This window comes from Diabrotica undecimpunctata, chromosome 4, assembly GCF_040954645.1.
Source record: "Diabrotica undecimpunctata isolate CICGRU chromosome 4, icDiaUnde3, whole genome shotgun sequence".
NCBI lineage: Eukaryota > Metazoa > Arthropoda > Insecta > Coleoptera > Chrysomelidae > Diabrotica > Diabrotica undecimpunctata.
The window spans coordinates 2188038-2204135 of record NC_092806.1 but is presented as its reverse complement, the minus strand read 5'-3'; the positions used below and the strand labels follow the sequence as shown (position 1 = coordinate 2204135).

At 30.3% G+C, this 16098-nt stretch overlaps 1 protein-coding gene across 1 annotated transcript; it reads right to left on the bottom strand.

Moving 5' to 3' along the window:
* Positions 1-4846: 4846 nt before the first annotated feature.
* Positions 4847-12127, bottom strand: LOC140438066 (uncharacterized). Its single transcript, XM_072527779.1, has 4 exons — positions 11972-12127; positions 8618-8657; positions 7061-7142; positions 4847-5055 (listed from the first exon to the last, which is right to left on the bottom strand). Exons 1-4 carry the CDS (start codon positions 12009-12011, stop codon positions 4894-4896), a joined length of 324 nt encoding a protein of 107 aa, XP_072383880.1. The 5' UTR covers positions 12012-12127; the 3' UTR covers positions 4847-4893.
* Between the last annotated feature and the right edge of the window lie 3971 nt (positions 12128-16098).

The following is a 16098-nucleotide window of genomic DNA, read 5'->3' as shown; positions in this document are numbered from 1 at the left end:
TTCATGATTAGTTTTGGACTTAACTGTAAAAATACTGAACCAACTAGAATATTTACAAACAAAAACGGTGTAATTTCACGATTGAAACTAGATTATTTTCTTACCAATATTCCTCAATTATACAATGAGGCTGTCGTGAACTACAATTTAGGTGACCATCTAGGACTTCATTTTAGTTTAAACATATCTGAGAGTAACAATACTGCTACATCCCAGATAGCTACTTATAGAAACTTATCAAAGAATTGTTTGTCTAATTTTTTTGTTGAGTCTCGATTCTGAGAATTTCGAAAATGTTTATACATATTCAAATGATGTAGATGATGCATATAGAGCTTTTTTGAACACCGTCTCCTATCATATTGATACAACATGTCCTTTGATATCAAAACGCATAACTACTAATACCAACAGAAAATGCTTAGTAAAAAGCTGAAGGATTTATTTTGGCTAGCAAATGTTAGTGGTAATCCATATTTAATGTATAACTATAAAATACAAAAGGCCAACTTTATCCGTAAGGTAAAGGATATAAAAAAAGCCTCATATCAAAGTTATCTACATAATCAAAATAATAATAAAAGAAGGAAGGAGATATGGAAAACTGTTAATCGTCAAACTGGTAAAAATAAAAATTTTAAGTGGAGCATTACTGACAATAATAAATTATTGATACATCCAGAACACATAGCAAACAAATTTGGTGAGTATTTTTGTACATCAGTCAAACGCACATTATTAAAACATTTTAATAACTATACCTTTAACGATTTAACAACTATGACAATTAACAACACATTCTTTTTCTCTGAAGTCTCACCATTTGATATTGAGAATGCTATATTATCTTCCTTTCACTATACCAGCTTAGTAGGTATTGATCAAATCCCAACTAAAATAATTAAATACATTTCTTCATATATATCTCCTGTTCTCTCTCACATCATCAACCTATCTGTCAAGAATGGCAAGTTTCCAAGTGACCTTAAAACGGAAGTAGTTAGTCCAATTTTCAAAAAGGGAGATCCATGTTTGGTTGATAATAACAGGCCAATCACCGTAACAAGTGTACTCTCTAAGATTATCGAAAAGTGTATTTACAGTATATTGTTAAATTTTCTGAATAAATATGATATGTTAAATAAATGCCAGCATGGGTTTCTTCCTAATAAATCTACAGAGAGTGCTTCTATTTCATTATTTAATTATATCCACGCTGCTTTGGATCGAAAAAGGTATGTGGGTGCACTCTTTTTTGACTTAACTAAGGCTTTTGACTTTATTGACATTGAAATTATACTGCATAAATTAGAAGCCTTTGGTTTTCGGGGTCATTTCTTGAACTGGTTAAGGTCATACTTACAACATCGTAAATTCCTAGTAAAAGTCGATAATAAGAAGTCATCTGTTTTTAATCTTGATCAAGGTGTACCGCAAGGCTCCGTATTGGCACCCTTAATATTTCTTTTATAATATGTCAATGATTTGATAAATTTTTTAACTGCAAACCATACCTTTATGCAGATGACTCAACAATTGTAGTTGACGAGTCAACTGAAGTCGAACTCATTTCAAAAATGAACTTAGTAGCACAGGAATTTACAACCTGGTGTAAAAGGAACTCTTTAATGGTAAATGCAAAGAAAACTATTTGTATGCAGTTCTACTCGCGCTGTAAACCATCCCATGATTATAAAATTACAGTTAGTTCTAAGGAAATACCCTTTAGTGATAAAACAATATTTCTTGGTAGCATTCTAGAAAGTAATATGACATGGGATAAAAATGTCACTAAAGTCTGCAAAACAATGAATAAGGGTAACTATGCGATCCTTTACTTGAAAACTCTATTTAACACCAATCAATTGATAAGTGTGTATTATGCATTTGTTTATTTATATATGGCCTATAATGTCTTGTGGGGAAACTCTAGAAACTCTTCTAGAGTTTTTATAACTCAAAAGAGAATTCTTAGATTGATATTCAATATTGATAATAGACAATCATGTCGTAAATATTTTATTGAACACAGACTCTTGACTTCTCATGCTTTATATATTTATAAGTGTATTATTCACGTCAAGACTACATTTCAAAATTTTACCCTTAACTCTGAATTTCATAATTACCCGACAAGACACGGGAGGTTGATAAACGTGTGTAAACAACTCTCTTTGAAACTAGACCTGATTTTGCAGGATCTAAATTTTACAATTGTTTGCCACTTAATATAAGAAATGAAAATAATATTCAAAAATTCAAAAATAAATTAAACGCTTGCTTGATCCAATTATGCGTTTACAACCTAAATGATTATTTTGACTTAATAAAAGACTACAGGGAATGAGGACCGACCGGTTCAGAGACGCTCTATATCGCATATCTTTTTTTTATATTAATCTATATTTTATTGATTTTGTTTTATGTAATTGTCCTATATAACTTGTTGATCATGCTTTATGTACTATATGACTTGTCCTATATCACAATGTGATCTGATGGGATTAATAAAGAATATTCTATTCTATTCTATTCTATTCTATTCTATTCCGAAGGCCATAATAACCTTTATAAACAGTACTTTTCAGATACAATTATTTACCGTAAATAGCTGTTGAACTTTTAATTTAACTTAAATTTTCTTTAACTAAAATTACTTCCCTATTTTTTATTTTATAGTTAGATTCTCCTTTTTGTGCTAATTTTGAAAATGCATAATACATCTGGCTTGAAGTCATTAGTTTATGATATAGACAATTTTTCTTTTAACAAGATAGTATCTTAATTGACAGTAACAAAATAGGTTTTAGCACAATTTAAATTTTTGAATACTTAACCGTACTATTTCTAGTACCTTTAAAAATCAGGAAACAAAAACCTTTTTATTAAAGTTTGATCAAAGGATTTCGATATTTGTACATTCATTTTAATGAGTTAACAGTCAATGACAATTTGTTATAACTTTGTAGCAGAGTATTTTGATAAGTAAGCAGTTTTATTGCTGAAATTGCAATAAAGATTCGAAATTGTAGGTTTTACAACAAAAGTAATATTTGTTTTTCAGATGAATGCTTATTTTCATTAAATTCCTTGCTGAATAAAAATAATTGAAAATGTTTGGCTGACAGTGATCCACATATTGTGCTTGAATTTTACAAATAACATTCTCAAAGGTTAGAGGTATGGTGTGGCATCCTAGGTAATCACAATATCGGATATTTCCTTATCACTGAAAACTTAAATCTTGCATCATATCGTTATATACTTAGGCAAGTAGTTTATCGTGTTAGAATAATGTTAGCCGAAGATTGGGTTGTATTTCAACATGATAGAGATCATTTACACTTTGTTCTACTTGTGCTACAATTTTTAAACGAAACTATTCCCGCTCCTTGGATAAGAAGGAGAGGACACACATGATGGATTGGCCACCTAAGTCACCGGATTTAACAGTTCTAGACTTCTTCCTAACGGAGTGTTTAAGAACAAAAAATTATGCCAATAAACCAGAATCTCTGGATGATTTACGACAAATAATATATGATGAATGCAGACGTTTTAAACAATATAACAAAAAAAATTCAAAATATGTTTATGAAAGGTAATGGCAGTCATTTTAAACAAATATTGTAAAAATTTTTGGTAGTGGAATGTTCATTCTACATGTTTGTAATAAAATTATTAAAAAAACATTTTTTTTTTTTTCAATCCAGTTTTGCTTTTGTATTTATTATTCTCATGAACTAATCACTTTAAGCAGCATGTGATAAACATTTTTAAAATCAGTGCAAAGAGGGGAATCTAAATATTAATTGAAAAATGTTGAAAGTTATTTAAAGAAAAATTAAGGGATGATACGGGGGTAAGAGGGTGCCTTTCCCAGCAAGCTTAAATATGACATAGTGTCTCCCCTTTAAATATTAATTAACGTGTTTTTGCGCTTTTCCTAAAAATTAGAAGTTCAAAAGATATTTAAGGTGTAGTTTTATCTGAAAAGCACAGTATAAAAATCTCGTATTACGGTGTTTGTCCACGCTTATATCCAAAACCACTAAAATACTTATAACAAAATTTTGTAAATGTGTATTTTTTGGTCTATCCATTTGGGGATAGGATATTTTTTTATCGATGAAATAATCTTATTTTTTTTTTTAATTGTAAATTCAAAATATCTTACATGACTACACCTCTACAGATTTAGTCCATTTAAATCATATTATATAAACATAAAATGATGTTTAACAAAAGACGAAAAGGGAGAGTCCGTTAAAAACCATTAAAAATATTTCGTTTAATTCACTACACGAAATACATAGTTGGAAGAGTATTATGGAGTATACTATATATAATATACAAAATAATAATACTCTTCAAAGAGGGAGAAAAATCGAACCTAAAACATACAGAGGAATTAATTTAACCACGAATTAATTACCGTCTAACACATGGCTATCTGATGGCATGATCTCTACAACCAAAATGTTAGCACGACTCTTTGAATCAGACATATAGGTACTTATTGCCTGTTACTTTTATACCAAAATCAGTATCAGTACTATTTTTAAAGAGTTCTTTAACAACACAGATTAAATCAACAAGGTGATCAAATTCCTCGACAAAAATCAACTGCTTAACAAAATATTATGTTATGTTAAATATTTTGGTTTTCTTTTCTTTATGTTAAATGTTAACTATATTATTTGGTAACTTATATCATATATTGCCATTTAATATGTAAATTGTAACTTGTGCTAATGACTATAGATGTCACATGCACGTTAATTTAAATAAAAACAGTAAAACATTTCAGGCTGCTCTTCTAGTGATAAAATGAAATAAACTAATATTAACTGTAATACATATTTAATTTTTTAAAACATTTTACTCTATCGTTTACCAACAATACTTAATATTCTTGCATGCTTCGTGTACTTCTATATTGGATGAATTGAATACTCCGTTTATTATCTCGCCTATATAGGATTCGCAGCTAACGAAGAAAATCCAATCCGTGGGCAAGTTGCATTCTTCGAATATAACGTCTCTTATTTCTTCCTAAAAAGAATAAACAATGAAGGATTTAGTAAAAGATATTTTTATTGTGTTTTTTCATATATTATAAATTTTTTCGCGGTTTCAGTTTGTATTTATTAAATGGTAATGAATTTATAAAAACAATTCCTAACTACCAGTTAATTAAAGGTAAGTTTACAGCTGTCAGAGTTTCTTTAATTCTTTAAAAACAATGATGGTTTTCGGAGAAGTGCCTACAAAAATCATTTTATAGATTTTTGACCCAAGTTTAAGAACTATTTATTCACACGATTCTTTTGTTAAGGATAAACAGTTTAACATTTTCTTATATATTTTTAATATAATGTGTTTTGTTTTAACTACAAATTTATTTAAACACCGATTCGATTTCATAAGCTTTCATATGTGGACAATATTAATGATAATACAAATAGTATTAAAGGTGCTTTATCTCTTTCTTTTTCTAGCAGATTACGGAGGATCGTGATTTTCTTCAATACTTTAAACAAATTTTCTTCATTGGACTTTAGATTCAGCTGCTTTCAGTGTTTGGCAGAATGAGTGGCCTGTTGGATTCCAAATTTGATCAGACCGTTTGATGCGTAATTGTAATCGTGGTCTTCTCCCCGAAAAATTTTAAAAAATAATGAATCTCTCTAAAATATTATCACCTTTGTAACCATGTGACTAAAAAACTGTAGAATTTACTGCAATCCAGATGTGGCGATCCTTTCTAACACCACATCTTAAGACATCAATTTTTTGACCTTCTTTTGCAAAAAATTTCATGTTTCTTTCCCATATATAAGTATTAAAAACACAAGTGTACTTATTAAACTTATCTTGATTTTGTTGAGAGATAGATTTGTCTTTTCAAATTTACCTTATCGCATTTTAACCATTCCAATACGTCTTCGAACTTGTCTTTCGTAATAGGTAGTCATCGTTAGTTATTTAAGATTCGAGATATTAAAGAAATCTACTATCTGATATTTATGCAAATGATAACTCAGCTGGCTACTGCTAAATCAGTCTATCACCATTATTTTCGTCTGGTCTTTATTAATTTTAAGACTAACTTAAATGCTTTCCAACTCAACTCTTAGCATGCGATCTATCATTTCTCGTTTGTTTGCTTCTATAAGTGTAGTGTCATCAGCAAATCTTAAATTGGAAATTATTCTATTAGCCATCGTTACTTCAAAGACCCATCATTCCAAAGGCATTCCCGTGACATGTTCACCATAAATATTAAATAAGTAAGGTGCAAAATACATCTGTATATAACCCCTCTATCTGCTCTGAATTGGCTTAAAAATTTCTGATAAAGTCGTACTCTCTTTTATAGACGAACGTAAAACCTGTCAGTCTACATCTTGTGCAGCTGTTGTAGGAGCGTATTTCTGTATAAGGTAGAGATTCGCATTTGATTGTATATTATTCTGTCTTCAAGAGCATCATATCCAGTCATGTAGATGTTTATTTTGGAGTATACAATTATTTTGACCTTATTTGCACTTGAATTATCTAAGCTAAGTTTGAATCTAGACGACGTGGTCAGGTTGTAACCAGTTATTTTAAAATGATCTTTACCTCTTTAGTGAGTTTCTAAAAGTCCCATTATCGAAATATTGTGGTGTGCCATTTTTTTTAATAATTTGTAGCTTTCCAGAATTTTGGATCAATCCCTGAACGTTAAATTTTTAAATTCTTTATCACTTTCTTAAAGTTTTAGTTTTGGATTAAAGGTTCCAGGTTCAAATCGATCCTGGATCATTTTTTGTGGCTTGAGCTGGTACCGACTATCGCCGTTGTCCTCCATCAGGAAGGTATGGGAAATAGGTAACTAGATTTTAAAAGAATAAAGAGATGTGACGCATTTCTCCGTATGGCTCCGTAAGTAGATTTATTATCTACTGGGACCGTAGAAAAGTATTTACCTGCTAAGCCATCTACTAAACAGTTACACATTATTATCAAAAAACAATGTTATTGACATATTTTATTAAGAAGTATTATTACTTACGATTGAAAGATTGTGTTTTTGCAGCAAGCTAACTTGATTTCCAACAGCTGTGCAAAATAGGCAATCCGATATACTTCCTAGTCTGTAACATGAAGCAAATAGTTTTATTAATAATTTAATATAATTAGAAAACAGTTATTATCTAGGATTCTTTTTCAGAAAATAGCAAAAATTTGCAAAATTATTTAAATGTATAAAAACATAAATAAACAAAACCAAACTGAAATATAGACAATTTAACGAAGAGTTATTTAAGGCTAGAATGGATAATTACAAAAAGAAAATAAAACATATTAAACAAACGCTGTAAACGATATAGATAGACAGATGGATAGCTAACTCTTTCATAGCCGGTTCCTAGCCCAATTAAGAAAGAAGGAGAGAGAAGAAAATGGCTGGCAAGGCCGTCGTAGGAAGCAATAATGTCGATAAATGCATTTTTAAAAACACTACCAAAAGCCTCTCGAATGACCAACTGTCGGCTTTACCAGCAAATTCTAGTTCAGAATTCTTATTCTTATTGCGCCGTCTCGTTTTGAATATTGACGATCTAAATGGAAACTGTAGCTTTTGAAACTGCTGCTTGAAAAATTTCTGTGGATAAGTGGTCAAATCATCTCCTCAGGTCTTTTAACCACTAGTTTTGGCGTCTTTTAACTGATCTTTTCTTCATATATATCACCTCTTAACATATTATGACCCAATTATTGTATTTTCCTTTATAGTTCAGAATAAAATGGGGGAATAAAAAGTGAATATCCATTGCTTTCAAACTGGTTTTATTGACTAAATGTGGAATCCCCACACAGAAATCTTTCTGGTCTTACAGGTTGTGGCTTAAAACATGGGGATAATTCCTCGATTTAAAAAAACACTGAATGTTAAAAAGCCAAGCAAGAAGCCTCGGAACGAACAGGAACATACAAGATCTCTTTAGGCAAATTTAATCTTACAAAATTGGGAAAATTAAGAGTAATGTATTGGTCTTAACAGAAACAAAAAACAAAGGAAAAGGATCAGAAAATCTCGGAAAATCATTTCTATAGTGGTGTGACTAAAGACAAGATAGTCCAACAAGAGGTATCAATAATAGTACGTAAGAGTTTGAGGAAGCACATCACGTCATTAGAAGCAATTAGGTACTATTACAAAGGTATATATAAATATATATGGACCCAGAATACGAGAAACCCCAAATTCATAATAAAAACAGCATTATGAGACAAATGGTACGTGATGCTAAATAATGTACTTAGGTCAAAGATTTTAATGAATGTAAAAAATATACAATGTTCAATCAGTGCCTTTTGCCAGTGAAAACCTGCAGTGCAGAATCCGCAACAGCAAAAATAACAGTGAGTAAACTACAAGTTGCAGAAAGAATAATATAGGAAATAATGTTTATCTACGTAATATAATACCTAATGCTGTTTAGCATAAAGCAAAAAATCAAACTAAGTTAAAAAACATGCGAGAGGTTTATGTTTACCAGTGAATGTTGGATTCTAGATGATGACGATGATAGTTTTAATTATTATTAAAAAAATATATACATACCCATCTTCGTTGGAAAGTGTAATTGCAGCAAATGCTATTCCTAAAAAGAAAAAAATTTAAATAAATCTAAGAAAACAGACGTTTGTCATACATTTAATTTAATTTTTTTTATTATTTGCTCTAACTCAATCATTGTTAACAAAAAGAAAGTGCCAAAATCAAATTTTTACTGGGGAAGCAAAAAATTGTTCTGCCAATTACGACGATTTTATCACCGATGCTACCTGTTGGCGTTTTTTATAACTACTAAAGATCAGAAAGACACTCGCCACCTAAAATTCAGTAAATTTACTATTAATGGTAGCTGGATTGATGAGAAATTTACATGTCTTTACAGGTTATTCAGTAAAACTAAATAATAAAGAAAGAAAGCAGTACGTTCTCCAAATAAAAATTTTGTTGACCAGATGACAGTCAGGAGCAAAAGCTGGATCTAAACTAAAACGAAACAAAATACCTGGTATTTAGTAAGCATAAAATACCAAAAAGACAGCTTTTAATTAACTGACGTCCAATAATTGCCAGATATATAACCTCTTTTCTACCATAAACAATTAATTAGAATACAACGTCTAAATAAAACACAGCATAGAAAAAATCTGTCTTTAGAAACTATAATTTATAACATAAAATGAGTTAAAATGAATGAATGAAATGAAAAGTTTATATCCTCAGATGTCATATTTTTTTACACTGTTGTACAGAATCAGATGGATAAATCTTTGGTTTATTTTAATAGAGATGCACTTGCAAAGATGCAAAAATATGTACCGGTTCAATAGGACAACAAAACGACTGGATCAGAGGTTCTCAAGCAAATTTATATTAAGGGAGAGGGGTTAGAAAATAATGCGTTTTATTGTGTGGCATTTTCAATACTTATGCTCGACATTTCATAAAGAGTGCTACAAACAGATGAATCGATGGAGAAACGGTGACATAGAAAAAATTTAATTATCTGGGATCTAGTTCAACTTACGATAGCAAACGCGTAGCAGAAGTTTGAAGATGCATTGGCATGGCAAAAAAATACGATGAATCGCCTAATTAAAATTTGGAAAGACAGATTTATCTCTAAAATAATCAAAATGCAATGCAATGCAATGCTCGAAAATAGCAATTGCACTTGTATTTTTAATATTTTTATATTGTAGCATTTTTAAAATTGCTTGATATATATTGAAATCCCCTCATATATATTTAAAATATCGAAGAATATTTTTAGTGTATTTCGACTTTCCAAGGTCGATTATAAACCAGTTTGTTTATTATCTCACAGATGGTTATTTCCTCGGTATTCTTTGATCGTTAAACCGCTCGATACTGCGTTTTAAATAAATATTCCCGTTTAGTATTTTGTTTATACCAAGTTGGGAGGCGAATGATTTTTAAGAATCACGTCACTCTCGCAGAGGCGTTGACAGAGACAGCTGCTTCTAGCGTTTGTCCAAATTTCACGTCAAATTTGTAAAGTTTTATGTTTTTGCCCCTTTTCATGGAAAATGTGTAGCAGTGTAAAGTATAGTAGCAGTTTAATGTATAGTTTCAGTCTGAGTGGAATTTTGAAGATAACCACACGTTGCCATTGTGTTCAGTTTTCCAAGGTTTGTGTTCCATTGCAAGTTTTCACCCTCATCTTCTTATCCCTGGTCGTCGTCCCCGTCTATAGATACAGTTTTTTGCGTGGCAGGGAATCTCCAGTTCCAACCTCAGAAATGTAGAAGATATGTAAAGTAAAAAAATTTAGTGGAAATCAAGGTAACTTTTTGTGTCTAATTTTAAAGTAAAGATACACATTTTTTTAATAATAATAATTGCTTTCATCATTAAAAAAAATTTTATTTGCAATAATTTATTTCTGCTACAGTTAATACATGCCACAATAACAAGTGTTTCTCTTTGTTATATTTGTATTTTTTTTGTGACTATGAATATAGTAATTTTTTATTGTCCATTTTTGAGTATTTTTGTATTGTCTATTTTTGTAACTGTTTGGGGTGAGACAACAATAAATGTATAAATTTTTTTTTCTAAACCATTTTGTTGATTTCTCTTAACTAACTCTCTAACCCCTTTTTTGAGTTTTATTTAAAAAGATATAGTTTACATTTCTAATAACTATTTCAATAGTTACAACTAGTTGTGGTTATCGTTATTATTTCGCGCCTCGAATCGGCGTCCATTTTAAATTGCTAGAGGTCCTTCCCGTTGTTTTGTTTGTCCATTTATTCCAGAAGATTCATGTAAGTACACCTCTGCTTCATTTTTGTAGTTGCCCAATCCAAACCCCTTGCCATTTAACTTATCCACGACCCCAGCTCTCCAAATAAACCCTGAGTGCCGTTCGCACAAGTTTCGTATATTTTGCTTGCCCTATCTCTGCCCCAATAATTTCTGTCTATAGCCCCCCTATAGTAATACCCTATGTGGTAGGCAAAATATTACGTTACAATATGGGACAGAACATTGGACTCTTTGTAACCAAGAACGTCAAAAAATCAAAAAATAAAATAATAAAAGGTGACAATAATTTAAAGAAATTAATTTTGTTGCTTGAAACGTTCCGGGAAGAAGATCAAAAAGAAAGTCACCTACAAAATGGTCTTACCAAATTCAGAATTCAGAGGGCCACTTATTCGGAATATTGGTGAAAATTACGATCCTCAGTTATAAAAGAACGGCCAGAGAGAAAGAGAGAGAGATGGGGGGAGAGTTACACTTACTCTCTCCTTCTCTCATTTCTCATTCTCATTTTGAAGGGTTTTTATATGACTTATAAGTTTTTTACTCTCAAATTTGTTTCAAATGCTTTTAAATAGGATAATTTTTTTTTCTATTTCTGATAAGACTGGAAACAGTATATCAGTATTTAGATAAATTTACTATTACAACTTGGTGAAACTAACCAAGTTGCTTTAAGTCATGCGCACACCAGATACTTTAAAGGAGTATACCTTTTAGTAATACTCCCATATTTTTACCATATGTTTTACAAACTAAATAACAAATCTCTCTCTGTCTATTATTTATATGCATATATTGAAAATATTAAAAAATATTGCGGAATTTTAAACGAATTTTAAAGAAAAACTTTTATTAGGAAAAATTAATACGAGTGGCGATTACTATGATTTACATCAAAGTTCTATCAATATTTATATTCTAATTCGCTTTAGACTTATATCCTCTTAAGATTGGCTATACCTTTTTATGGCACACATTTCGAAACTCTTTCTAAATGGCTTGCAAAGTACTTTCTGCAAAAAATGGTCAAAAATTTTCGTATATGAAAGATTCTTTTTATTTAGAATTCACTTACAATCGTTACATATAAAACGAAAAACATGTACTCACCCACAAAGAAAAAAACTGATAGAACAGATAAAAGTTTCATTTTATAAATAATATATTCGAAACAAAAACTGCCAAAATTACGTAGGTGCTAAGATTTGCACTAGTACTAAAAAAGCTCAAAAAAATTGAAATACTGATTATAAGATAAATGAATACATACATATATTTTAGAGATCTTTTTATCTTTTAAAGTGTATAACATACTTATCTGTACTTATTGTAGTTTATCTATACATTACACGTAGCGTCTGATATTTTTTAAATCGAAGCAAACATAAAATCGTGTCTTGTGATACGCGATTGAAAATTTATGTTCTGTATTATTTGTGCTAGACAAAAAATTATTTGTTTCGCCTTATCGGAATGCCAATTATAATATTTACCACCATTTTGTCTTTCTTGTTCAGTACTTTCTTTTTCTTCTTCTTCTTCTTCTCATTCTCCTTTGTCTTGTTCTTTTTCATTTTCTTCTTTTTCTGCTTTTTCTTCTGGACGAACGTTAGTAGTTATTACAACTATTTTTGTTTTTAGTCTTGCTGTTTGGATTACTTTAATGGCACCGTAGCCAACCAATTAACCAAAGTTAAACCATGAGATTATTAGTCTCTCTTTTAATCTTTTTGCCTCTATTTTGGAGAAACTACTAAAGTACTTTTTATGACCAGTTGAAGTAATTTGTACGCCTCTTTCCTCATTACATAATACACCATGCGGTCTATAAGTATTGAATAAATTCATTTTTAGCGTTATTATGTACTTTGTGAAAAAAAATTGAACAGATTAATTTTTATTCTTAAATTGACAATCTAAAGTATGAAAATATTATACCCCTCCAGCACCCCCTTTGAATTATAAGCACCCCCTCGAAAATTTTAAATAACAAAGGGCACGTATGGCACCTTGTTAGAAAGAGATTTTAGTCCTCTGTTCAGTAATATAAAATATTTTAAGTTTTTTGCAATGATAACTAAGAAAATTGATTTTTAAAATGTAAAATTTTGATAATGATTTTATCACAAAACTTTAGGTTGAATAAAGATAATAATGTCACATAATATTTAGACTGTGTTCTTCAATGTACTTTAAAATTAAATTAAATGTTCAAAATGACCACGATTTACTTTTTGACAAAAAACGAGGCCATTTTGGAATTCTCGTACAACATTTTGTACGACCTTGGGGTTTTTTTGTTTTTTTGTTTTTTTGTTTTCCGTTTTCCTAACTTTAAATCAGCAAGACTGTTTGATCTATTAAAATATACTTTAGATTTTATATAACCTCATGAGAAATAATAGAGAGGAGTCAAATCGGGAGATCTAGCCGGCCATTCGATCGTTCCACGTCTTCCAATCCACCTATTTAGAAAAATTTCGTTTAAATAATTTTTAATTATACGTGCAAAATGCCGTGGAGGTCTTTCTTGTTGGTAGTAAATACACCGATCTATCTCATTTGGATGATTATCATCAAGAAAAAATCTTCGTAATGTAGACATTAAAAAGTTAATCAAAACATCTAGATAAACCTCTCCATCAACTGTATCCTCATAACAATAAGAAACAATAATTTTATTGTTAATGATACCAGCCCAAACCTTAACTTTTTTAGGTTATTGCGTGTGAGTCTCAAACACCAAGTGAGGATTTTCTCTGCTCTAATATCTACAGTTCTGTTTGTTAACCGTTCCATTTAAATGAAACGTCAATTCATCAGAAAAACTATTTTGTTTAGGAATTGCAAATCTGCTTTCATTCTGTCCATTATCATTTCACATCGTTCTTGCCTTCTATCAGGATCATCTTCACTCAACTCCTGAATCAACTGAACTTTGTAAGGGTGGTATTTTTCTTTATGCAAAACTCTCAAAATAGCTGATTTATTTACATCATTGACGGCGGCAAGTTCTCGAGTTGTCTCATGCAGATTTTCCTCATTCTCTAGAAGTACATCTAACTTTTTTTCATCAGTAAATTTCACATTTCTATCTGGTTTTTTAATATTTTTACATGTCCAGTATAACGAAACTTCTTTTCAATTTTGCTAGCTGTAGATTGCGAAACTTGTTGACCAGGATATTTATTATTAAACATTTTACAAACCTCCTTTTGAGTTCTTGTTTTATTGCCACAACCAATCATAATGAAAATGTCTATTCTTTGAGTCTCAGACAAATGAGCCATAATTAAATTTAATACGCGCACAAATATACTTACGTCTTTTATTAACTTTAAATACCTAAATGACCGCAGATTAATAGACTAAATCCACTAGACCGTAGACTAAATCTACTAGATTAATATCAATTATTGTTTATTTCCAAACTATATTTTAATAGACCAGACAAAATTGCTGATTTAAAAGTTATAATAACGGAAAAAATTAACAAAATAACCCCCGAGGTAATCCAAAATGTACGAGAATTCCAAAATCATTTCGGTTATTGTCCAAGTGAATAATAGTGGTAAAGTTGAACTTTTTAATTGTAAAAATCAATTTTCTCAGTTATGATTGTACAAACTCAAAAACTGTATATTACTGAACAGATGGCTGAAATCCCTTTCTAACAGGGTGCCACACGACCCCCTTTGTAATTTAAAGTTTTTAAGGGGATGCTTATAATTCAAAGTTTGTGCTGGAGGGGAATAATATTTTTATACTGTAAATTGTCAATTTAAGAATAAAAATCGACCTGTTTCAGGTATTTTTCACATAGTACCTAATAACGCTAAAAGTGAATTTATTCCGTACATATGGACCGCATGGTATATTGTAAAAAACTCTTTTTAATGTCAAGTATAAGCTAACGTGCTTTCTGTATGAGGTTTAATCCCTGCTGATTTTGAATAATTTTGTAGACCAAAGTTATACAATTTACAGAAAAGTAATTTTGGTAAATTTTATATATTTTACTTAAACATTTAGAAAACAAAAAGATTTAAGACTCTCTTGTCTATTTTATTAGATTAAATTTTTGTTGAGATTTGTGATCTCTAGATTTCGAAGCCTGTCATAATATATATTTATTGGATTTAAAAGTATTTGCTTTTAAATCCAATTTATTCTTTTTTTTTGGTTTTTATTTTTATCTTTCTTTTACAGTTTGATAGTTACTATCTATTTTATATCTAATTAATCATATAAATATTCTTTTTATAATATTTTGAACATATATTTTTTAATTATAATTGTAGATATGTCTTGCTTTTTAGTATAACATAGATTTGCTCCAGGTTATCGTTATTGTAGATATGATTCGGCCTATTTTCAGTCTAATCTATACCTCTTCTTCTTCTTTTTTTTGCAGACTCGAATTTATCTGTGTTTAAATGTGCCTTTAGTCAACTGTTGTTCCGTTGTTTACTTGGTCTTCCTACTAATCGTCTCTTGACGATTGGGGAACCGTCTCTTGGCTATTGGGGAACCGCCTCTTGCCGTCTTTACTACTGTATTTATTGGTTTTTGGCTTATATGATCATTCCATTCATCTCTTCTATTTCTTTCCCAGTTTTTTTTCCAATTCTATTCCAAAACAGTCTTTGACTGATGACTCTTTTGTAAATTCTGCCCTACATTCCTTTCCTTACATTTTTATTTCTCCATATTGTTTTATTCAGGTAATCTGCGGCTCTGTTTGCTATATTTACTTGTTCTTTCACTTCTGATTCGAGCTTACTGGGGCTATATAATTTGATGCCTAGATATTCTAACTCCATCACTTCTTCTATTATCTGACCTTCCAGCTAAAATTGAAATCTTAGTAAATTTCTGTTATAACCATGCATTTTTGTCTTTTTTGGGGAAATTAACATGTTAAATTTTTTGGCCGTTATATTAAATTGGTGGGTGCGACAGATGTTGTAAATCATTGTCACTCTGAGGGAGTAGTATTGCGTCGTCTGCATAGCGACGTTAGTCTATTAGTCTCAGGTTATGGTGGCTACCTACATTTGCTATGTTGAGATATCTTACGTTGAATATTGTAAAAGAATGTATGTTTCTATTGGTTATAACATAGTCTTATTATACATCTGAGTTTGCATAAGGTGCTATTGAATGTAAATTTTTATTGATTTTTGTGGTCAAATAATGTTCAAGTGCCACCAGAAGATAGCTTCAAGACAACGAAG